General features: G+C 38.5%; 2 protein-coding genes across 5 annotated transcripts; both read right to left on the reverse strand.

Annotated features, from left to right (window-relative positions):
* Nucleotides 1-230: 230 nt before the first annotated feature.
* Nucleotides 231-11,808, reverse strand: abcg2a (ATP-binding cassette, sub-family G (WHITE), member 2a). Of its 2 annotated transcripts, XM_067523648.1 has the most exons (18): nucleotides 11,648-11,808; nucleotides 10,380-10,468; nucleotides 10,164-10,294; nucleotides 7,704-7,763; nucleotides 7,328-7,442; nucleotides 6,893-7,045; nucleotides 6,463-6,620; nucleotides 5,706-5,808; nucleotides 5,409-5,556; nucleotides 5,064-5,174; nucleotides 4,625-4,770; nucleotides 4,096-4,178; nucleotides 3,818-3,907; nucleotides 3,427-3,551; nucleotides 3,053-3,207; nucleotides 2,485-2,574; nucleotides 2,151-2,227; nucleotides 231-800 (listed from the first exon to the last, which is right to left on the reverse strand). In XM_067523648.1, the coding sequence occupies exons 2-18, from the start codon at nucleotides 10,434-10,436 to the stop codon at nucleotides 653-655; spliced, it is 1,950 nt and encodes a 649-aa protein (XP_067379749.1). In that variant the 5' UTR covers nucleotides 10,437-10,468; nucleotides 11,648-11,808; the 3' UTR covers nucleotides 231-652. The 2 variants fall into 2 exon arrangements, with proteins under 2 accessions (XP_067379749.1, XP_067379750.1); XM_067523649.1 differs by lacking the exons at nucleotides 7,328-7,442; nucleotides 7,704-7,763; nucleotides 10,164-10,294; nucleotides 10,380-10,468; nucleotides 11,648-11,808 and adding an exon at nucleotides 7,180-7,318.
* Nucleotides 11,809-16,732: 4,924 nt separating this feature from the next.
* ppm1ka (protein phosphatase, Mg2+/Mn2+ dependent 1Ka) lies at nucleotides 16,733-24,848 on the reverse strand. Of its 3 annotated transcripts, none has more exons than XM_067522715.1 (9): nucleotides 24,713-24,848; nucleotides 22,456-22,634; nucleotides 22,152-22,331; nucleotides 21,164-21,336; nucleotides 20,966-21,066; nucleotides 20,495-20,660; nucleotides 19,658-19,802; nucleotides 19,092-19,226; nucleotides 16,733-18,745 (listed from the first exon to the last, which is right to left on the reverse strand). In XM_067522715.1, the coding sequence occupies exons 2-9, from the start codon at nucleotides 22,564-22,566 to the stop codon at nucleotides 18,614-18,616; spliced, it is 1,143 nt and encodes a 380-aa protein (XP_067378816.1). In that variant the 5' UTR covers nucleotides 22,567-22,634; nucleotides 24,713-24,848; the 3' UTR covers nucleotides 16,733-18,613. The 3 variants fall into 3 exon arrangements, with proteins under 3 accessions (XP_067378816.1, XP_067378819.1, XP_067378817.1); XM_067522718.1 differs by having other exon boundaries at nucleotides 22,152-22,328; nucleotides 24,713-24,847; XM_067522716.1 differs by lacking the exon at nucleotides 24,713-24,848 and adding an exon at nucleotides 22,908-23,039.
* Nucleotides 24,849-24,920: the final 72 nt, after the last annotated feature.

Here is a 24,920-nt window from a genome sequence, read left to right on the forward strand (position 1 = left end):
CCGTCCTCTGACTTTTACATTAGTGCCATCATGAAGGTGACATTTCTGTTTTTCAGTAAAATGTCTATCCATGTTACTCTTAGGAGCAACTGTAATATGTTTGTTCATTCTTAACTTGTGCACCTTTTATCTAAATAAGCAAGATCCAAGCCTATGCTACTGAATTAATCGATTTATGTATTTCAATACTTTTTTTGTTTAGATTATAAAAGGAACAGAAAGATTCAGAATGAAAATTTATTATTTTATTTTGTATAAATTCATAAATATACAATTTTTATATTTGCATGAAAAAAAAAATCATTTTTGGCTCTATACGTTGTGCAAAAATGTATAATTATTAGTGAAGTGTTAAAGTACAGTTAGTAAGTAGTGCATAAATAATTTTTATAGCACATCTATAAACAACAAATGTAATTGTTCGAGCACTTTTTTTTTTTTAAACAAACACACACACACACACACACACGGGGAAGATCTTATTTAAATCTGTTGTAGTCGGAAAATAACAGCAAACAACAACAAGTTATAAATTCTGCAAATATGTTTAGAGGAACAACCACAGTTCTGAGATTGAGCTGCACATAGATTTGCACTGCAGTCTCCTGTCACTGCCTGCTTCTTAGATCGGGTTACCAGTGTTGATGAGGGTTTAGGTGAACTTCCTAATAAAGCGAAGTTTGAGGTATGTGATGATGAGGAAACAGATGGTCATGATGATTAGAGCTAGATGGTTCTGCCAGAAGCCCCAGACGGAGTAATCCACGCCCTGCTCCGTCAGAAACTGTTCCCCTGTGCAACTGGAGACACAACAAAAAGGTTCCTCAGGAATTGAGTGACCAACCCATTGCATGATATTAGCATTTGACCACAGGCCTTTAACCTAATGTGCTCACCAACACATGAAAAAGCAGACAAAGTCATAAATGGGCTGTTCACGTTTCATTTAACTAGCCAACTAATTACTGTACCTGGTACACATTAAACTCTGAACTGATATATTTTAACATTGTAGGTAAGAAACCAATTCAAGAAGTAACTACCTACAAAACTCAGATTCACATTTAAAATAAATAACTGCAAGTTCACCTTTAATGCAGCGAGCCACAGGAAGTAATAAATAACCAACCATGTAAAAGACATTGTGAATTTACTGACAAAAATAAAAAAAAACATCTAAACAAACCACCATCAAACTGACACATTGGGTAAATAGGCAATAAACTCTGGGTTTCTATATAGTTTATCAACTTTTATCTAAGGTCCTCTTGTTTTACTTTATTAGGTATCCATACATACCATTTTTTGGTGGTTTTTTTTGTCCTTTCGGCTCATCCTGTGAGTTCAGTGTCGCCACAGCGGATCATTGTCTCCATGTTTATTTGGGACAGTTTTTACGCCGGATGCCCTTCCTAATGCAACCCTCCCTTATTTCTACTGGGCTTGGACCGGCACTGCACTTTGACATATAGCCAGGACCGGGGTTCGAGCCACCTTTACCAACTGAGCTACAGCCGCCCCGTATCCTTACATACCATACATGTACTAAAACAACAAATTTTCACCTTTGGGAACCTACCTAACCCAAATTTTATCCAAACAAGTGAGCAACCATCTAACTATTAAAATAGATATGTTCAAACTCCAAATGATTAATTAAGCCCAACCTTTAACTATATAACTAACCAATTCACTTACTCATTAACACGTTCATATTTAAGCAACCAACTTTCTTAAACCACATATCAGGTTTTATTTTAATATTTCCATGTGAAATTGATTAATACTTTAACTACAGTCTGGTTTTGTTTAATTGCACATCATTTTAGTAACTATGCACACGAGTAAACCGACAGGTTAATGATCTAACAAACTCCGTGTTTAACTGCCTATCTAATGGGGTTACATGTGAATGAGTGAGTATCTCTGACTTTGTAAATAACACATTTACTTCCATGAATTTTTTTAAAAATAAACCAGATGAGAGCAGGACTCTGTTGGGGTGTAATGTGTGCTAGTGTCCAGCTGGTGGAGCATCACTGTGGCAAAAACTGAAGCACTTGTTCTCTGTTGCACTGCCTCCATGAATTAAATAATAATATACAGGCATACATATCCCTGCATAGTGTGTGGGTTTTTCAGTTTCTTACGTGAGTCCAGGTGGGGTTTCACTGCTGTTTAGTCCTTTGCAGAAGTTGAGCCCCTTAAACTCATTAATTTGTAGAGCCTGGAGAGAAACACAGATACATCAACATCACACATCTCCTGTCTCATTTGGTTTGGGATACAGAATTACAGAAAAATAATTGTCTAGTCCCATTGTTTGGAATAAAATCCACCACATAGAGGTAGAAAAGTATGGATCCTTTGAAAGTGAAGCAGATCAGAACATGTAATATGAACTTAAGCTACTGTTGGATAAACTGAAAGCGGATTTAATTGTATGAGCAAATGAATCAATAAGCGACTGATCTGTATACATACAGTGAGGCCATATCGTGGAATACTGAAGTATTTTAGCCAAGAAAGCCAGCCAGCAATGGAGGGAAGATTTACCAGCAAACCTGCAAATATCTGCAGTAAAGAAGAGAGAAAAGTATACAGTTAAGATATTAAGGCATCTCTTTATGTGTGTATCCATGTTTCGTCGTTTCTTTGTTCACATTAACAAAATCTGTCAAAAAATGAATAATGTTCAAGATTGCCTCCACTTTTTACCATCATCACTTTTAGATTTCCAGTGCAGTGGAACACTTTCTCATTCGGGAAGCAGAAAGCTTTTAAAGTGTACAAACAAACCCTGCTGATGGTATCGACCACATCCATAAAACGTAACAACACTCATCTGAACTTATGCTTTCACTGATCTGTTATCTCTCAAGCAAGGAATCTCGGTAGCTGAAATGTCAAAAACACAGCAGCTTTGATGATGTTTTTTGCTGACCGTTACAAAGATGAGCATGATCAAGATTTCAATAGGTTATAGTTTATCAATTCTATTTTATAAACATAACAACAGTGTAAGTGTTTGTTGTGCTGTGTATGTACCAACCATCATGAAAACGCAGGCAATGGTCATGAAGATGTTGGCGATGGCCACCACCGTCTGGTCGGCAGAGATGGCCAGAGCCATGGAGGTGGCCGTGTAGCTGGTCAGAATGACTGTGAACATGAAGAGGAAGAAGGCCTCTGCTGTCGGTTTGAAACCTATAAAAACAGACCATCAGCAAGATTAGAGGGTAAAAATTTTTTTATTAATATTTAATTTAGATTCAGAATGCAAGAAACAAACTTTATTATTTAATTATTTATTACTTTATTACTTAATTATTTTTAAATGTAGAACATTTGTATATCAACTTATAAAAAAAACTTAAATGCTGTGTAGGCAGCAAAAATAGGACAACGTGTTTCTTCTCTACGCACCGATCATGAAGTACACCACACAGGTGAAGACGACAGCGGGGATAGTCCTCAGTGTAATTATGTCAGACAGGATCTTCGACAGGAAGTAGACGGACAGCCTGTAGTAACCGCTGATATACTCATGACTGGAGAAAGAGACAGATACAGTCTGTAAAACTAATAGTTCATTTTGGTAAAAATGTATTTGTCCTTATTTTAAGGAACCAAACCAAACCCCCCAAAAATCTACATTTACAGTTCAGTTTACAGTTCAACAAATTAGATGTGTTGGTAGGCAGATTTTCCCTAAAATGTTGAACCGTCTCTTAAAGGCTTGGTCTTAGTGCTTGGAGTGTGAATGATACTCAATACAATGTTCTGATCAGTTCATGGGTTTGTGTGTCGGACCCACATAAAGAGTTTCCTCTCTGCGATGAACAGCTCCGCAGACGACAGGGAGCTGAAACACTGGTTCACAGTGACAAAGAAGAGCGCGCCAAACCTGAAATGACACCAATCTGATTATCAAAAGTTGAAGTTTAGTGCCACAGCATTAATGTTCAAACAGCTAAGTGTCACAGTATTACCACCACTGTTTCTACTAATATTACAACAGCTTTGCTTATAAAGGCAGCTCCACCAAATCCTGATTCATACATGATATAACCATATAAAAACAGAAAAGAATACCTGTTCTGTACCCCACTCTGATCATTTGGGGCCCCAAAGAAAATGGCTCCGACAACCAGGGCCAGAAACAACGTTACTGCAACCTAAACAGAATAAAAACACAGGAAGTTGAGCAATAATTATTACGTGTCCTTGAAACTAAGGTGAAAGACACACAGCAACTATGACAAAAAATAGGAATATTTTTAAAATGTGCTCGTTTACATTTTGGCAACATATTAGATTATTGTTGGTTTTTAACCTATGTTGCACCTTCAGGCCAGTAGGGGTCATTCTCCTACATGAGCCGTATTGATGTGACTGCTGTTGCAGACTGAATCTGTGTGATGTGTGTAATGTCAGTCAGTACAGTGCAGATACTAAAGTCTCCTCCTTAAACATATTGTAGCTAAAACTCAAATTATTACAATCTTACACTGTCTTTTTGTGCCCCTCCAGCTGGTGGCACCCAAGGTTACAGCCCGTTTGCCCCATGCCAAAAAAGAAAAAACAGCCCTGCCGTCAGCTCCCGCTGACTCCGTGTTCCTACCTGTGCAATGGAAGTCTGGGGATTGAGCATGATGTTTTTGAATGTTCTCTTTAGAACCCATGTGAACTGCGTCAGGAAGCCGTTATTGTAGGTGATTGTTCTGGAAGGAGCAGTCGTGGTCATCTGCTTACCCAGAACTATCCTTTCTGACAGAGAAAACATGGCCGACATACCGTCAATCCTCAAAAAGTCTTTTATTAAAACAGCTCTTTAAGTAATAACACTAAAACATTAAAACATCACATTGGATAATAAAAAATGTACATAGGAATTGGATAAGATGGAAAATGCAGTGAATATAAACCAAAGGCAACATTGTGTGCTACAATATTCCTGACCAATTTTGCAATCTGCTTAGTGTAAGTTTATACTTTTGTAAATTCATAAACCACCATGTTAAATGACACAAAGACTGAATGTGACACGTTTTTGTACCTACCCAACTCGGCTTTGTTCTCTCTGTAGTAGTGGCAGTTTTTGTATTCCTCCACCAGTTTGTCCTCGATTCCCCGTCTGGACATTGACACAGAGTCTGAATCTGGATCTAGATCTGGAACAAAAAGGCATTGTGAAGATCCAACCAAATCCCGTAAATAAACATCAGTTTGTTCATAATGAGCCGCTTGTACCAGGTGACATTTAAAATCTTAATTCTCACCAGAGAAAATTGCTTTTTTATGTCTTTTTATGACACCTTAGTTTAAAACCTGACTCAAACCAAAATTAAATCAGAAACCGTCAGAAACGGTCAAAAACAGCTAAAGGATTGTAATCACCATCGTACCTTCACTTTCCACTTTGGAGAGCGCGACAGCGGTCGAGTCTCCATTGATGATGTCCAGGAAGAAGTCAGCAGGGTTATTGTGGGGCTCACACGTGTAACCAATGTCTGAGAAATACTCCAGTGCACTCTGTGCCGGCCCATGGTAAACCTGATAATGTGGGCATTGGATTTTAATTTTTTATTTTTTTTTATAAGATCGTGTCAACACAACATGAAAGAGTCAAATTAGCCAATTTGGTTTAGTGAAAACAGAAAGTTCTTAGGTCAGCATTGCAGTATGCGGCAAATTTGACCGACCTGTTTTCCATTGACAAGCAGTGTGAGGCTGTCAAACAGGCGATAGATGGAGTATCGAGGCTGGTGGATCGACAAGATGATGGTTCGGCCATTTCTTGCCATCCTGAAGAAACCAGAAGAGCAAAATAATCCATCAGTGTGGATTAAACTTTAAGAACGGGTTCACTGATTTCCCAACCCTTAGTAGTTTGGTGTTGTGGAAGTTGGGTGGATATATTTGAAGGGATCACACAACTGCTTGTAGCTTTAAACTCAGCCAATCTATACCTAATACAGCAAACAGATACAGTTTGGCTCCAAAGTACAGTGTCTGCTGTCAGAGTGATAATGTGGGCTAGTTAAAGCTCACAGGGTTTCCGTTAACAGTAGTGGGCAAACAAGCCACATGTGGAAGTGTGTATACTACTGGCCTTTTGACAAAACCCAGAAGATGCAATGTGTAACCTTAGAAATTATGTATCAAGAGTTTACTCAGCTGTAACTTTCAACTGTATAATATTAGTATTCTTCATGTAAAATACAAAAGTAACATGGGAACTAATCAATGGTTTATGTACTTGCTTGCTTTGAAAAAAAATCTGAAAATAGTGGGGTTTTTTTTTAAATTGGATTTGACAAAGAACTTATTTTAAGACTTGTTTGAACCTCAATAGTAAACTGGGTCCAGTGATCATTAAGGTTTCCAACTTAGAGGTTACAGTCAAGTCTTGAATCCTCACAAAATCTTGCACAGTGTGTGTGTTTAGTGTGTGTATACCTCTTGAGCAGCAGCAGGACGGAATTAGCAGTGCTGGCATCGAGGCCTGTTGTGGGTTCGTCCAGGAAGAGGACGGGCGGGTCGATAATCAGCTCCATGCCGATGTTTGTCCGTTTCCTCTCCCCACCGGAGACCCCACGAATGAGCTGGGTGCCCACCTGAAAACACATACACGAGGATTCTTACTGACCTAATGGATTTACTCCTGTTTTCCTTTCTCCTTACAGTTTTTGTTGCCTTTTCATTTTGCTACCTTTCTTTGAATCAGATCAAGGTTTTTTTGTCACTGTCTCACCGTTTGTTGCAAGTCTTTGTCTTACAATATTTACTTTTCTAACGGTTCTTTTATTTTCATTTCTTCACTATTGCATTTTTCCCAGTTTCTCTATTCTGGTTGCTCTTCAGTATCCCCTCTTCATTTCTTCCTCACCCTGGAGTCGGCCACCCGGGTCAGTCCCAGCTCCTGGATCAGTTTGTTGACTTTCTGCTCCTTCTCCGCCGGAGAGATCGACGATGGAAGACGCAGCGCTGCAGAGAAAGAGAAGTTTTCTCTGACCGTGAGAGTTCCCATCACCACATCGTCCTGCAGACAAGAAACTGCCATTAACAAGATCAGAACCATGACCTATGCACAAAGGATATCTTGGCGGTTTCACTTTTGACCTCTGTGTTTCTAAAATAATTTACCCGATGCTGCATTGAAGAAAAACTGTTTACCTGAGAAACCCACGTTATTGTTTTGTGCAGTCCCTTCCTGCCCTGAACAGGAAACTCTCCTGAATCAAAGCTGGACTATTGTTTCCTGTCACAAAGTAGCCTCTTGTGGCTCTAATTTCCCGTCTATCTTCCAGTCCGTCTCACCCACCTGCACCACATATCCAGACAGACACTTAAAGTTTGGAGGCTGAGGAGCTCCATCGATCAGGACTTCTCCTGACAGACCTGCAGGGTCCTTCCTGGCCGCCAAAACATCAAGGAATCTAAAGAGCATCAGTTTAGTTTAAAAATCACGTCAGGGAGCTTTTTATTCATGCAGCAGTTTGTGTTATTCCTAACATTCATGCTCCCAAAGCAGAAACCTTCCTAAGAAAGTATAAGCTTTTCTGCATTTGATACATTTTGATAATATTTCTTAAAGTAATTAACGTAGCTATGGTGTCTACGATGACAACACGTGTGAATCAGTGCAGAATGGCGGCAATGTTTGAACAGGTCATGTAGCTTTTTCCTCCGACACTCACGATGATTTGCCGCTTCCCGTTGCTCCCATGATGGCATTCAGACCAGGTTTCATGATCCCACTGAAAGAGGAGGAGGTTATTTAATTTTATTTAAAAACCACAACCATCCGAACACACTGGATGAATTTTGTATAATGCATACGGTGTAGTCTATTCATAAATACGTTTCAGATGAGGCCAACATTTTCTCCATGTTAATGGAAAATGCAGCCTCATTAAGCCCCATCCCCGACAGATAGAAATCATTACAATATTCTTCTTGGTTTAACATGACGAGGCGGTTTCCCTTCTGTTTCGGATAAGTGACTTTCGATGACATTTGTGAACGCAGCTGTTGTGTGATCTTACTTCTCAGGAACTGAAAGAGTGTGGGGGACGTGTTCATTTCCAGCAGAATCAGGAAGGAGCAACCGTTTGGTTTGGGCTGAGACGTGTTTTTACGACACTCTGAGTCACGTTGTGTTATTTTTTTTTTTTCACTGACTCCACCAAACAGAGTGAGAACTTCCTCCTGTCCAAAGTGTCAGATCATTGCTCAGCAAATTTCTTTACACATGGCTGAGACCATGATGCAGCAGTTTTGTTTTGCCTCATGTCCGAAGGTTCTGTTTTTGTCTATTCATCCTTCAGTCGTGTGACTGTGATCATTTAATACTTCGTTTCCATTTTAAGACTCAAGAGTTCTTTGGCGAACTGAACTAAGCACTGAGAAATGGCCCAAATACACACACTGAAGGAAAAGCATCAAGTACTCTAGCACAAGTAAGAACTACCACCTCAAATCTGTTGCAAGGTAAAGTATTGTACTCTGCCAAGAACCTCAAAATTGTATGTAACCACAGTAGTAAATGTGTCCTACAAAGCTTCCACCACTAATAATGACCACGCAGGGAATTTTTTTTCCCTTTCTCACTTAGTCAGTGAATGTTATAAGGCCTGACACAGTATTACACGTGACAAACCCTGTTCCCTTCTTCCTTCTCTTTAGTTAACTCGGGGAGTAGAAAAAAAAAAAAAAAAAAAAAAGGAACAAAAATAATTTTGATGAACGAAAACCAAGTGAGGCAAGTATTTTTTGCGGATGCACATTAATAAATTCAAAATATATGAATCAGAGAAACGCAGAGTGAATAAGCCCAATCTAAACTAATGACAATAACTGAACAGGAGACTATGGGTGAGAAATAGTTTATTCACCATCTCGTATCAAACCTATTTTCACCTCCTGGTAAAAGATCATCAGGTGCTGCTGTCCAATTACTAATCTTTATTAGATAATCCTATTATTAATAGGATGATTGTGATTAAACATTAATAAACATCATGCGGTTGCATGATAAAACACAAATAATGATAAAGTAGATCTCACTAAAGGCAGAAAACCAGGAACCTGAGGACAGACTAGCCCGTTCTCTGTCAGACATGGATCTCATGTGTGCAGATTAACCAAAGCTGTGCTCTAGTGTCTGTAAAACATTAAAGTTTAACTTAGTTTACAAGTGGGTCTTACTGAACCTAAATTCAACTTTGACTCAGACGGGTCAATGAATGACACAGGGACCGTAAAACAGCTGAGATAACACCTGCTGTAAACATTATGTGTGGTAACAGTGTACTTTGACTGACTGAATTTTTCATAACATGCATACGTAATCTTAAATTTTTTTACCTTTACATAACCAAGAATAATCTCAGACACATTTTTTGGAATAGTTTCCTTTCAGGTTATTAGAGAACCAATGTTTGTGTAGTTACCACCTGAGCTTATTCAGCGAATCAAGTTTCAAAAGGTGTGGTGGGAGTCCAGCATCCGGCCACTGTGTCCGTTTGTTAGTTTAAGCTGACAGTCATTTTTATACAATCCTCTGTATGTATGTGCCACAGATGAAAAGTGGAAACCAGAATGCCTTGACAAACAGACCTCCTTCCTTTACCTCCCTACGTGTGTGTGTGTGTGTGTGTGTGTGTGTGTGTGTGTGTGTGTGTGTGTGTTTGATCCGAGTGGGCCTTGATCGTGTCACGTTTGCCTCCCAGGTGGGCCCCTGTCGGCACGTAGACAAACATACTCATTCCTGAGAGCTTTAACGTGCTTTTGTGTCTTTGGACTTATGTAGAGAGGAGTCAGTGGCGGCCAGGTGCAAATGGATTACAAAAGTGCTAATGAGCACACGCGCCAATTGGAGTCACTAGAGGCTGTAAATATCAGCTCACAAATCCTTTTAGGATCATTTCAGCAAAAAAGAAAGAAAGAAATAATTCAATACAAAATGTTAAAATATATATCCTTATACCTCCAACAATGTTGGTTTTGTCAGTTTTATACATTTTCCTGAACTAAATGGACTGTTTGACATAGATGTCCCTATAAATAACACATTGATATAGTAGGAATAAAGCGATTGGTTTGGTGGTTCATTCAAGGCCCAAAAGCCATAGTAGTACAAAGTGCAGTGCACTCACTTGAGATCGATGAGAATGTCTTTGGTTGTAGCTTTCTTCTTGCAGAAACAGCTCCCTCCCTGGTTCACCTTGTAGTGAATGTTGTGGAAGCTGACAGTGGCCCCAGACCGCTGTTGCCCCTGACCTGCAGACTGGAGAATAGTCATTTCACCCCAAAACCAGGACTATGTATGCAGACATATTGCTAAACGCATTAAGCATCAAGGAAGCAGGTACCTGGTGTTTTGAGCCTCCATTGAGCTTTGGATCCATCGTTACTTGGTTCTCTGACATCCTCAAACCTCTCTCCTCCTGAACGCAACACACTGAAGAACACATTGTACTGTTACAGAACTAACTCTACAACTTAGTCGATTTAATAAAATCGAATCTGGTTTGTTGTTTTTAGTAATTATCATCCCTTATTAGTTATTTAGTTACGCCATGGTGATTGACTTGGTTAGTTTAATGGGAAACATCATGGTAAAATCAAAAGTCTCAAAAACAACTGTAGACTCCCCAGGGTTTATAGTTACCTTAAGTGATTTTACAAGGGGGGAAAAAAAAAAAAAAAAAAAAAAAAGAGTGTCCTGCATCAGTAGGGAAGACAGAATGTAAACAGTGTACTTAGCATACAAACTTGGAAGCCTGCAGTACTTAGCATGCATCAAGTGGCCTTATAATTATAGTTTTTCAGTGTATTATGCAAGAGAAAGGGAGCAGGTATGTTAAAAAAAATAAAAAATAAGAAAATTGTACAATATTTGACAAAGCTGGAGATTTGATTCTCTTTATTTGAATTTACCAAATCCAAACCCGAGCGCGAAAGTGTAAGGAATATATTGAACTGGCAACGCTGGTAATGTTAGCATACCTGGCTAATATTACTGCTAGCTTTGAGCTGTTCGCTCTAAAGCCAATATCTCCTGCTTTATTGCACTTTAGCCTAAATTTACTTGGCTTAGTACCAAAAAAATAAATAAAACAACTTCAATAGGAGCCTATTAATAAGAACTACATTATTCTCAAGAATGAGGTAATTCGTTAGCTCGATACTACATCAGTTTAAGCTAACGTTAGTGTTTTTTGTTCTATATTAGATTTAAATAAATTTACACTTCAACAGCCAAACTGCTTATGCAGTTAACGTTCATTTCTTAGAATAGCACAAATAATCAAAACCTTTTCTACTTTAAGACTAAAAAATACTTTGATATCTGCTGCTCTCTGTAGAGATTTTCCAAGTATGTTCGATGTGTATGAGCAAGTAAAAACTCAGACGTTTTACTTTTGTAAAACTAGTAATACGAATACTTAAGTAAAACCAGAAAAGTACTAGGAAAGTATAATTGAAGTATTAAAAGTGTACATTGTGATTGCTTTTCCAAATAACGTATATTAAACGATTTTGCCCAGAGCACTGCAGGCTTTTGATTCTTCTTCATAAATATATACAGATCATAACACTCTACTAAAATACTAAAACACAGGAGATCATCTCTCACCTGCTGAAGACTGAAAACGAGCGTTTCCTCGTGAAGAGAGCTGCTGCAGGACATCCAAACCACAAGACAACGACCAGGAGGGAGTGTGGAAACAGACTGCAGAGATCAGAGAGAGACAGGCCAGTTTGGTCAGAGTGTGTGTGTGTGTGTGTGTGTGTGTGTTTAGCAGTTTTATAGCTGAGGCATGATGAGGGAAGTAGGGAGGAGGGCAGTACACAGTGTGTGACTCACGATCCTCTCTCTGCGAATGAATGTGGCGGTTCAATCTTACGTCACCACCTCTTAGGTAAATGTCCTGCGGGGGGGGGGGGAGGGGGGGTTGTGCGTGATCTTCTCGACTGAGCAAATCGTTCCACCAGATACTAATAGATGATGTGAGGATGGAGTCCAGGAAGGCAACGTAGAACAGGCTCAACACAGTTTTTCTAAGTGCTACAGTGATATAGTACTAGTATCAACAACCATCATCGATGTGTGAGAAGGATTTATGTTTGTTGCAGTTTGTCAGGGTGGAGCTGGTTTAGTATGCAAACACTAATTTGTTTTTTGACTTTTCTGGTCTAAAAAAAAACCAACAACTTATTTTTGCAGTGCAGTAAAGCTATTTAAACCTGTTTTTTTATTCAACTATATTGTGATGTATTAATGTATGTGGGGAAAGTAACTTACTTCACCACCTTTGTTTTCTACTTAAAGTTTAGTTTTTACACAAAATTAAGCCAGTGTTGCTACATTCAATTGAAAAATGAAAGTGAAACAAGCATAGAATACTGTGTCTGTGTCAAATTAACCATTTTCAACTCCTAAAGTTCAATTAACACATTTGCATATGACTATACATGTGTAGAGTAAAGGCTTATTGTGCAAAGTCATCACAATGACAGCTTACACAAAGCTGTAATAAAAGACATTCATTACAGTCTATGACCAACTCCCTCCTCACTATTGGGCCAAAGTGCAACAGGAACTCTCACTTCTAAAGCTAATGAAAAGTTATCGGTTTGACGAGGTGAAACAATTTCCTACAGTGCAAAGGAACATGTAGCAGGCTTAAGAAAAAAAAAAAAGTGAGTTTCACACACGTGGAGATTATTTACAATGAAATCCTGTGCATCTATTCTTACCAGCTGGCTGTTCAGGACAACTCCACCATCTGGAAAGCAATGCTCCTCCCTGCAAGTCACACCATCACTCAGTCAAACTAACCCCATAACAACTACAGTAAGATTACTCCAGTCTCTATTCTGCCAAAGACATGAACGCTGGACTGAGACGCTGCACTGCAGATAAAACCCTCAATTAGGCTGAAGCAGCTCAGCTGTGATGGGGCTTTCACTCAGGCACATGTGGAGACAGCTTACTGCCATGTTTAGGGCTCCACATGGAGGTAATTAGAAATGAAGACTTGAATTTCTGTTATTGAAATAGTTGAGCATGTGGTCGTGAGAACAAACGATTTATCTCGGTAAGTGATATCAGCGTTATAAAATCAGTCTCTGTCACCATACTGGCAATAATATATGGATCCAAACTGTCCAATTATTAACTAAGACATTGACTTTATGATTAAACACAAAGTGCACGCAGTTGTTAAACTGAGACATTTTTAAAACAAATGCTAAACCAGTTTTGGAAAAGTAAAATAAAAGTAAAATCCTCCGCCTTTGGTGGTAAATACTGTAGTAGAGTTCACTGCCTTTGCATTCAAGCAGTCACTCATTTACAAACTGTTTTGCATCGATTCAAACCCTAAACAAAAGACTAAATCTTGTAAAGGAAAAAGTAACTGCTCAACTACTGCAGTACAATTAACAGAAAAGTTTTTCTGTGTTCTCTGAGTTGTTAGCAGTTATTAGTTGAACTGAGATCAGCTGCTCCCTTTCAGGTGTAGCCACAGTGAATCATGTGCCTCCATCTAACTCTGTCCTCTGCATCCTCTTCACTCACACCAACTAACTTCATGTCCTCCCTCACTACATCCATAAATCTCCTCTTTGATCTTCCTCTAGACCTCCTGCCTGGCAGCTCCAACCTCAGCATCCTTCTACCGATATATTCACAAAGTCTTCTCTGAACATGTCCAAACCACCTCAATCTGGCCTCTCTGACTTTATCTCCAGAACGTCTAACATGAGCTGTCCCTCTGATGTCCTCATTCCTGAAATGCACAGAAAATAATCTGAAAAGGTCAAAACTCCAGCAATATCTAGAGCACAAAAAACAATTTTACTGTTACACCAATGTGTTTCTGCTTTTGGCCTTTGTCTGGGTACCATTTTGAAAAAAGAAGTGTGTGGAATTAAAAATGTAGAAACAATAAAACATTTTAATTGAAAAAGGCATTTTTTAAAATCTTTTTACTAGTTATGTATGTGCAGGGTGTAGAACACCTCTCAGCCTGATCACAGACTCTTCACCTTAAAAAACAGCTTTATTCTGGAGGCTGTGGGCTTGCTGAATAGCACAGTAATACATAATTGTATCGTGCAACTACAAATGTGTGTAACTTTGCACAGACCAAACCAGTCTAATTCCAGCGAAAACCATTATTTACACTGTTGATCCGTTTAAACTGTAAATATGATTGTTGTGTCCTTCAACTCTGTCCACAAGATTTCTGGGAACATATAGTACGTTTATATATATATATATATATATATATATATATATATATATATGTGTGTGTGTTCACACCGATCAGCCCCCAGGCTGATTTTATAATCTGCACTGTAACAATAAATGATGATTTTATCTCACACACCCCTTATTTAACTGTTGTTGTATTTTACTGTTCTTGTACCTTTTTTTTTTTTTGAAACATGTTAACAAAATACAGTAAATCACCTAGTGTTGCCAAGTTTTTACTTAAATGTAAATCATTTTTGTTTGTTCACCTTAAGAATTATTAGGTTACTTTAGTCATTATGCCCATAACTGTGCATCAGTCGGCCAACGGCCATGAGAAATACATGTGGTAATTTGGCGACATCTAGTGGCCATATTATACATGACAGGTTTAAGATCAGCACTTTGAAAAAAAACAGACCCCAGTTTGTTTCCTGCTTCAAACCACTTAGTGTTGTGACTTTAGTATTCACTTCTCAGCAACAGGTGAACTACTACTACGATTACAATAAAATAACTACTCCTTATTTGGACCACTGGTTTAAGTGCCTTAAAGTTGCATCATAAAGGTTTCTACAGGTCCACTCCAGACAAAATACCATTTTGCAGCTGCCACTGTGCCAACCTTCCCCTTATGTGTCGAGATTAAAGACCATAAATTTGGGTGTATTACCCCTTTTAAATATAAATGCACGTGGTTCTTCTTCATGGCTTTCACTGTTGTGTTTCAATTAGAAAATTCTAGATTAGATTACACTAAAAAAAAAGACAAACCATTTTGTCATGAGGACAAAAAAGATTTCTGAAAAAAGTTTAATTTAGGTTTTTTGAATTTGATGAGTTAACTAAATCAATTTAGTAAACTAAAGTTATGTTGCTAAACTCAGAGTAATTTGTCCTGTTATTTCTTTACTAAATAACATAAGTCAACAAAAATCTTTTACTGAATCAATTTTTTTAAACTATTAAAATTTCTAAGGCATTAAAAACGTATTTAGGCCAAATAAAGTAAAGTGAGCTAACAAGTAGGTAAGAAGAGAAACAGGGAAGAGAAGAGAAGAGAAAAAAAGAGTAAACTTTTCTGAAGAAGGTAAACTAGAATAGAAGTGGTGCAGGTGTAGTAATATGTTAATTAATATACATAGATACAGTAGGTGGATACAGTGTGTGAAAAACAAGTTTAAAAAAACTTTAAAAATTAATTAATAAAGTCAGTAATTATTACCTAATCCCATACATAGAGTGAAAACAAAATAAATGAAGCTATTCACTGCTGACAGGTGTGAAGCCAGGACCTGATTTAGTTGGTCCCACTCCGCTGTACTTCTATGTACTGTGGGTGATATGATACTTCTCTGTGAAAACTGTGGGCACTGTAGTTTATCCGTAAACAGCTAATGATGGTTTACACGGTAAACTTTAGTTTAGGCTCAGTTTAGTTTTTGTTTTATGTACTGTAATGTGTGTTGTGTTATGTTTCTGCGCACTGATGCTGTCATTAACGACATCATACAGTTTTGATAGTTTGTCTTTTGATGGTTGCCTTTGTAAGTTTACCTTTTAAGTTTGTTGTGCGTTTGTCAGAGGAACAATGCAGCGCAAAGGGTTTGTGGCAAGAGGGGTGTTCAGCTCAGCTACTGAAGGTTGCAGACGTGACACGGTAGCTGGAGCAGAGGACCTGACTACAAGGAAGAAGAAAAAGCTCTACACACGGTTCATCACTTCTCAAGCATCCAGTTAAGTGTCAGAAAGTTATATAGCAATGTTGTTTTGAGGTGGTTTTTGATTCCTGGTAAATAAACACATATGGACTGCTGAACGTTTGTTGTTGCTGAAAACTTTGTAAAGTCAGTGTATGTTACGATATCATGCGGGTGGAGACATAAACCTGTTGCTCTCTCTAATACAAATGTGTCTGTCAGTCTGTGTTCAGCTTTGTTGGGAAAGAACCAGACGCCACACACACACACACACACACACACAGAGTTATTGATTGGCATTTTCTGAAGGTCAGCACACATGCAGTCGGTCACAAGGTTTCTAGTTGCGTGTCACTTACACATTTTTTTGCTTTGCATCAATGTGTCCTTATGTTGTTGCATATCCAGCGTCACCTTGTAGTCACATGAAGGAATTTGAGGAATCTGTGAGTTCTATGTTCACCCCCCAAAACCGAAGGATAGGAAAATCCTGCAATACTATGACTGAACATTTACTATGACAAAACATTTAAAACAAAGAAAAACTATATATGACATTATGCTTTATATTCAGTTTAGATTTTTTAAATTAAATGAAACACCATCTCTGAGCAGCAGCCTATATACAACTACAACCTGTGTACAGTACTGAAGTATACTGATAGAAAAAGACAACTACCTGCACTACTGGTACAAATACTGGTGCAGAAGTGGCAAATCTGTCAATCAACACAACATGACAAATAGACACAAAGTGAAGTTTCAGTTTAACATGTCCAACTTTATTCCCATTACAGAGATTCTGTCATGGATCGTCTGTCTCTCAGGGGTCAAAGGTCAGATGCCTGTTGCTAGTTGGAGTTTTAGTACAGCACTTCAAAAAGACACATAAGAACCCGAAGGCGACATCCAATTATAGAGTTGTAGCTATATTTTGTATTTATTTAACCACAAAGTGTCCTGAGACATATTGTCTTTTAAAAGTGATGTTCATGGGAAAAAAAACAGCAACTAAACAAACCTTAACCACTTTATCTACAAAGCACGTGTACGTTTGTGCTGCCCAGCATACGGCAGCACAAACAAGCGGGGACATCGCTACAAACATAAAGACTGTGTGCACGAACTATATTCCACCTGATAAAAGGATAATCATAGAACAGAAAATGTAAAATGTTACAAATTCACCTGATTATTTATATATTTTCATTATTTGTCTCAGGATGCTTTAGACTAACGTTTCTAATTCAAATAGAATTGCACTGCATTCAGAAAGAAGGAAATAGAGAATTCAGTAATTGTAGTTACACGATTATGCATAATTAATGGTGTATGAATGGGAAGGCTTTACAACGTGCCCGAAATCAGCATGCAGGTTTTCTTCTGCATCAAACAGCACAAACCATATATTAACAGTTTATGGCTAATTGGCCGTATTCATTGTTCCAAAATATATTTCGTTAACAAACGGGCTAACACCAAGGGCAAGCTTGGAGCCCACAGTGTAACAACATATCCATGGCAACGTGACACTTGTTTCTTGTAAAATTAATCTGTTCACATGGGTGAGACTTTAATGTGGCATTTTATAAAATACTAGATAGAATACAATCCCACTGATATTGATAATCTAAGCTGCACGGAAAAGAGAAAACACTGAATTGATAACTATAAAACATTTATATGAGATCTTCATGTCCGGATCTTGTTGCCCAACATCATTGTCTCAATACGTGCACGTCTTTTGGCAACCTAAGCCTCCTGAATTGGTAACTGTTCTTTTTGCTTGGTACTGTGACTTTTCACTTCACTGTGATACTGGAAACATCTTAAAAGCTTGAGTTTTCTCAGTTAGGTTCGGATGCATTCAAATCCCTACATCATAAGTCTATGGTAGGTGAGTTTGTCACTGGGATGTTTTGTTTTTTAGTGAATGCTTTCTTCTTCCGTACGATCATACTGTATATGATGTTGACATTTTAGTCAGTGTGCTAAAGTGCTCTTTTATTTTTTTCAAGTTTTTTCCCCATTCACCTCCCCAGCTTTAAAAAAAAAAACTAATATTCTGTTATAGTATAATACTGTTAATTAATAATAGTTTTTATTTTAAGTGACACTTTTGAGTAAATTATAGTTTAACACAACTGGTTTGTTTAAAAAAATAAGTGTTTTCCTGAGAAACTACTCTAATTCTTAGTAGTCTATATACTAAATATCCCCGCTAGATAAACTAAAATCCAAACTGAGCTCAACATGAAACCAAAACCGCTTCATGGTTTTTGTTCAAGTTGATATTTTGGAGATTCAATGATGATGGCAAACTGTAAACATCTGTTGTCAGTTCGAATAATATCCATGAGGGATGTTTCGTCTAGACACAGATAAGCACATTTGACACAAGCACAAAAGCAAACCTCTCTGTACATAATAATAACAAAAACTATACATGTACTGTTGACTTGCCAGCTGGGAGCTAACACAGGACAAATAATACTAAAGAAGTGCTGCCCAGCGTCAGGGATGTCGTCTGATGAATTTGGGGAGTTTAAAGATAATTTTGGAAAGATCAAAAAATGTGTCTATCCTTCAAATCAAAGCCATGTTAAACTCATTGTGACGACAGTTTCTGAGCTCGTGTTGTCTACGCCCATCTCCCACTTGAAGCGAAGTTCCTGCTCATGCTGTAGACGACAGTGGAGCTCTGGTGTTTCCCCCAGGCTCCGAACGGGATGATGATTATGGTGGCGTTGTCCTCTGAGCCATACTGCAGAGCCTTAAAAAAAAAACATTGTTTATTAGACATTTACCACTTTCATCTGCTCCTCTACATTACATATGAATTTTTAACAGTGTCTAAAATGGAAAACATTCCAAAAAATAATCTATGTACCTGTTGTTCCAGAATTTGCAACTATACAGACAGTAGCCACATTGACTCGTCAATAATATTGTTACATTTTCACCAATGTCTTCAAATAATTTTTTGCAGTCTGATATTATTGAACCCCTTTGTTAGCACCTTACAGCTAAAAGGTCCTTTGTTCAAATCCTGGTCCGCAGGGTATGAAAACACCTTTAGCCTCACTGAAAGGGAACAGAGACTTCTGCCTGGTATCTACCTGCTGAGCAATGATGTCCGCAGCCTCTGTAGGGTTGTGGCACTGGTTGATGACATCACAGATTTCCTGGTCACTCAGCAGGAAGTTGATGCCATCGGTGGTCAAAGCCAAGAAGGAGTCATTGGCATGCTGGACCTGCAGGGGTGGAGGGGGGTCAGGGGTCAGTTTCCTGTACTTCAGCTAACAGGGAACCAGCTGTTTGATGGGTCTGTTGACCACTTCGATCCAAACTGGAATAAATTAACAAATACTTAACATTGTTGCCCAAAATGTGCTTTAAACCTTAATGGTGTTCACAGTTCCTTTAATTCAAGGGGTTTGACAAAAGTGTGGCATTAACCATTTAGGAGTTACCACTATTTAAATACAAGCACCCATTTTTGGTGGCTCCTAAAACATAGAAGAACAGGCCGACAAGAAGTTGCATGGGTAGATGTGGCCTGTTCGCTTGCTAGTACAGGAGTAATCAAAGAGATAAGAGGCCTGGAGGAGGTCTTGAGTGTTACATTTGTTTATTGGAACTTTGAACAAATATCTTCTTTATAGGAAGCTACGCTGGGTCTCACACTCAGTCGTCGTGTTTCTGGTTCAGCGATGACCCCACTGGTTTTCAGGTGGAAGTCTCCAATGCTGCGTGTCATGGCGAGCCGCCCGTTCACGTTGGCTTGGCCTACGCTGTTCCACGTCACGAAGCCGCCAAACCTCTGGATCCTAAACACAAATACACAGAAATAGACATTAGTCTGCATTTTAGACGAAGTGCATTCTGAGGAACAGATGAATTACTGCCTTTTTACTTTTTATTAGCTCTAGATTTGTAATTGTACCTTTAAAAAAAAAAATCTGATTATTGACTTCTGTGTCACAGCCTGGAGTGTTAACATGTGTCTTGGTGACGTCCAGAGATAAACATAGCCTCGCTCTGGTGTTACATAACACCAGCTGCTTTGAGCTGAAGGGAAACCCAAACTTGTGACCTGCTGATCTTATTTCACCAACTGGGTGAACATGACCTTGTGTGTGCACAAGGGTCTTCCAGCAAGTTAAATAGACTGTGGAGTCTATTTATACACAACAACCTGAGCGGCTGCTGCAGGGAAACCTGAACCCTAATGCTCTGCTGTTTCTGCCGCACTGTTGACTCTAGACTAGAGCTTAGGTAGGGACAGATTATGAATTTTATGCAAATAAAACTATCTCTGCGTAATAGTGACTTCTATAATACTACTTTAACAATAGATACACAATAGTGGTAGTTGTTTAATATCAGTGACTAATATAGTTTGGTGTAGTACTGATTACATTATGTGTAGTTTAGGGTGTAGGGATTGTAACAGTTATTTGGCAAAAGAACATTTCCCGCAGGAAGCAACGTCTCCATAATATTAAGAGAGATTTTGTACCGGTTCCTCTCTTCTTTGCAGTCGGGTGTGTGATCTTTGGTGAGTTTCTTGGCTCCTCCCTTCCTGCACAACATTGCCCGACTGTCGCCGACACTGGCCACCACCAGCTCCACGCCGTCCCGTAACATAGCAACGGTCGCCGTGGTGCCGGCTGTCAGGAAGGAGGCTGAAGAAGGGAGGACAAAAAAAAACCAAAACACCTGGTTAAATGTTGTATAGTACTGTGATGAATTTTGTATGACTCTTTTTTTTAGATTTGTCTTTTTGCAATTTTTTTTTTTCTGGTTCCCACTTTTAGTTTCCCAATTTCTAGGTGTGTACATGAGGGTTTTTATTGCTGTGCATTGTTCTCTGTGCCTTTTTCTGTTTAAACAAAATTTACTTTACGCAGTACTTTTACCCTTTAAAAGATCTCTAACCACTTTTACTTTATGTAATCATTAAATGTACTGTAACTTCTGCTATATTTACCATTGTTAAAGTAGCTTAGGTGTGTGTGCAGAGCCTTGTCAGCATCTAAAAATGCCTTCTTTAGAACTTTCTCCAGATCATCTTCTTCCTCAAGTCCATCTCTGTAAAAAGAATATTCAATAAATGCATCAGTTTGGCATTACACATATTTTATGACAACTTTTAGTTTTTTTTAAAAATGTGTTTATTTGTTTAAACCTTATAAACTTCTCCATGAATGTGTAGCAGTAGTCGGCGGCATGTGGCCCCCCGTGACCATCAAACACAGCGAAGTACAGTAGGTTGTCATGGATACGGGCAACACGGAGGCGGTCCTCATTCTGCTTCCTGAGACCCAAAATGGAGGCACTGCCGACCCGAGACAGACTGACCTGGCACAGAAAGAAAACAAATGTCAATCAGTTGGATGTCAATTTATCATTTCATCTGTTACCTACTGTATTTATTCAGCCATTCATTCAGTCATTAATCTTAATCTGTTTATCCGGTGTCATGTATTCAAATACTCCCTGATAATTAAACCACATGTTTATCCGCTCATTTATTAATCCATATATTAATTAGCCGTCATCTATTCAGACACTCATTAAGTAAATATTCATTATCAAATTATTATTAAATCCATTTGTTGTATTTATCCATCAGTATCATCATTTCATCCATTCACTGAAAAGCACAATGGGTGAATACTTTATTTATTAATTTGTCTTAACCTCATCTGTTTGTCTATTCATTAATTTATGTATCCGTATGTCAGTCTCTCCATATATTCATCCTTTAATTTAGCTAAACGTTTCGGAAAGTTTGTCAGTTTATCCAGTTAATAACCCATTGAGTTTATCGTTTATTCCATGTTTATTCCATTGAGTCACCCATTCCTCCTATGAACCTCCATTCATTTACCCACTGATCTACTAATTTATCCACTTGTGTTTCTTATTCTATTCCATTCACTTATCCAACCATATAGACAAATATTCATCCATTCATTTAATTATTAATGTATCCAACTACTCATTCACCCATTCTTTCATTGTTTTCATTCATCCATTCATGATTCAACCATGTTGCATTGTTTATCTGTTCATTCATCTGATACATCATTTAAATCCTTTTTCCTATCGATTTTTTATCCACTCATTCATCTATCCATACATTTATCATTCATTCATCCATTAACTCCTACCTGTGGAATGGGTTTTCCATATCTGATACTGGAGGGTAGCAGTATTGGTTCTTCTATCTTGTTGTCCCAGATACCAAAGGAATCCCAGGTTACGGGCCGGCCGCTGCCGTCGCTGTGGAAGTGGACTGACCCACTGGCCTGTCGCACACCCACCACCCTGAACAATGCTCCACCCACCTGCTTCGGGATAAGTTAGACTAATTTTAAGGTATTTTTACACTGTGTTGTACGGGTTAGCTTGTGTGGTGCGAATTAGTTGGTTGCACATAGTAACAAAAACTCACGATCCGTGTAACAGATTCACCTGCCGAGAAGCTGTGGAGGTTTTTGTAGAGGATCGTACATTGAGGAAGGTCTGTCTGGTGAAGGTGGAGCGACCACAACGCAGCAGTTTCAGCAGCACTGGAGACGACATGGCTGACTGTCTTTAACAGCTCTGGAGATTTAAAAAGCAGAGGTGACACCTGGCTGGGCGGCAGATTTCTGAAATTCAATGAAAGCATAAAATGCATTTAAAAGTAAATACATACATTATCATTATCAATTAACCTGTTAACAGTTCTTGTAGGCAATTCATTTTACAAAATGTCAAACTTCTCTGGGTTAGTAACTGCTGTTTTTGTCAGACTATTAAACATAACCTACAAGAAGACCTTCTAAGAAACCATAAATAGGTTTTTGGATATGCAAAATAAGTTTTTCTTTTAATCAAACTGTCCTGTATATAAGGAACTGGCCACCTATATTCACTAATACCTTGTCTCTTGTCGCAAAACTTTCTTCAAATGGATGTGAGACCAGGATGCAACCTTTAAAGTGGATTGTAAATGGCTCGAGAGATTAATCCTTCAAGTTGGTTGACATGAGCAAGGATCATCTTACTCATTCTCTCTACTTTTCTTTCAGCCCCCGGTCTTCCACTTCTCTGTATTGTGCGTTTGTATTTCACAAATAGTCCTCTGTCCCCTGCTGTGTTTAAGCACTGCGCTGTCTCCTACTGATTACAAAGAGGACGGACAGAGCAGGCGAGCCTCTAAAAATACTACACTTCATATGAAAATGCCGTATCATAAAACAGATAACGCTAACTTGGCACCTGACCCCACAGCATCAGTGTCAATAACAGGTTACCAGTGGCTTTAATCTCTCTCTCAGAAATAAGGCTTAACTACTGCAATCTGCTTGACCTTTATGGAACTCCAGAACAGTGTGACCACACAGAAACATGTGACCCCTTGCTGTTGACAAAACATACAATGCACGTGCATGTTAGTGTGCACACATCGGTGGATCAGGAGACCAAGCACACTGACGTCCATACAGGCATGAACGTTCAGGATATCAGTCATCCTGTCTTTTGTATTGTGAAATAGAAATTGTTTGATGCTCATCAGTCATTTGTGTATTTCTGAAAGTACTTTTAGCTCGATAGATGTGCACAAAATTAAGGAAAATCTCAGGCAAGTTACAAACTCGTGTATTTAAAGCTGCACACACTTAGCCCACAAATCTATACATTATGTGATGCTTCAGGGATTTCTAACTCAGTTCCGCAGTTGGGACTTGTATTAGTTTTTTTCTGACACATAAATATGCTGTATGGCTGTGTGTATTTTTAAGAGAGTACTATAAGCTGGAGTGAAAAGCACAAATGTTACTGGTACTAAAGAACCTGAATAAATGAGCAGCGGTAATAGGCAGCTACTCCAGTAATCTGCTTATGTAGAATTCTGTAGTACTTTACTAGAGGATTGTCTGTTAGTTCACTACATTTATTGTTAAAACTTTAGTTACTAATTACTTTTTCATCTTAAGATACAAAATCTAATAGCCTAATAAACGATCAGGTCTCATTATACACTGTTGCCCATAAAGTTGGAATAATCTTGTTTTCAGACACATTTGATTTTTTTGCAAAGGTTAATTGTGGTTTAATTTTCACTGTGACCGTGATTTTTGGAAGAGATTGATCAGTAAAGTTTTGAGAAGATACACACTTTATCTGTCAAGAACAAATAATACTGTCACAATAGTTTCACGAGAAGAAGTAAAAAAAAAAAACATTTTATTCCAACTTTATGGGCAATAGTGCAGATTAAACACTGTCAGTACAAAAAGTGGTTCAAATCTGCTCAAACACATTTGCACTTGTTTTTCAATATTTACCCTATTTTTGCCATAAATTTCATCCTTAAGTATAATAGATTAGGTTAAGACTGTGCCATGTATGTTATCAACAGCTTCACAGTCCATATTGTTTATAATAAAACAATGTTTTCGGTGAAGAACTTGTACTATTAAAAATTGTAGTTTTGTACTTCAACTTGGATAAAGAATGCGAAATGGTATTTCCACTTGTAGTAGGCAAATACTTACACTCTTGCTGAAGCACTGACTTTGTGTACTACTACCTCCTAAGGTCGCATATTTACATATTTAGTGTATTTCCTAATAATATCAGAGTTAGTAATGTCAGGATACCAGAGTTATCATTAATTTGAAAACGTCTGTGCTCACACTAAGTAACACATCACCAAATGGAGGTGAATTCATAAACTCACCGTGTTTAGTTTCTTTTTATTGGTTATTTTCCCGCCGGTCCCGTCGCGTCTCCGTGGCAACAGGTGTCCAGAGCTCCAGCAGCTGCCTCGAGCCTTCACGTCGGCCTCGCGCTGTGGCTGACGGGCTCCAGGGCCAGGGGAGATGTAAACCAGCGGTCCAATCAGAATCCGAGAAGTCTGACGTCAGCATCGTCCGCCGAAGAAGAGA

This window comes from Channa argus, chromosome 12 (genome assembly GCF_033026475.1).
Source record: "Channa argus isolate prfri chromosome 12, Channa argus male v1.0, whole genome shotgun sequence".
Lineage (NCBI taxonomy): Eukaryota > Metazoa > Chordata > Actinopteri > Anabantiformes > Channidae > Channa > Channa argus.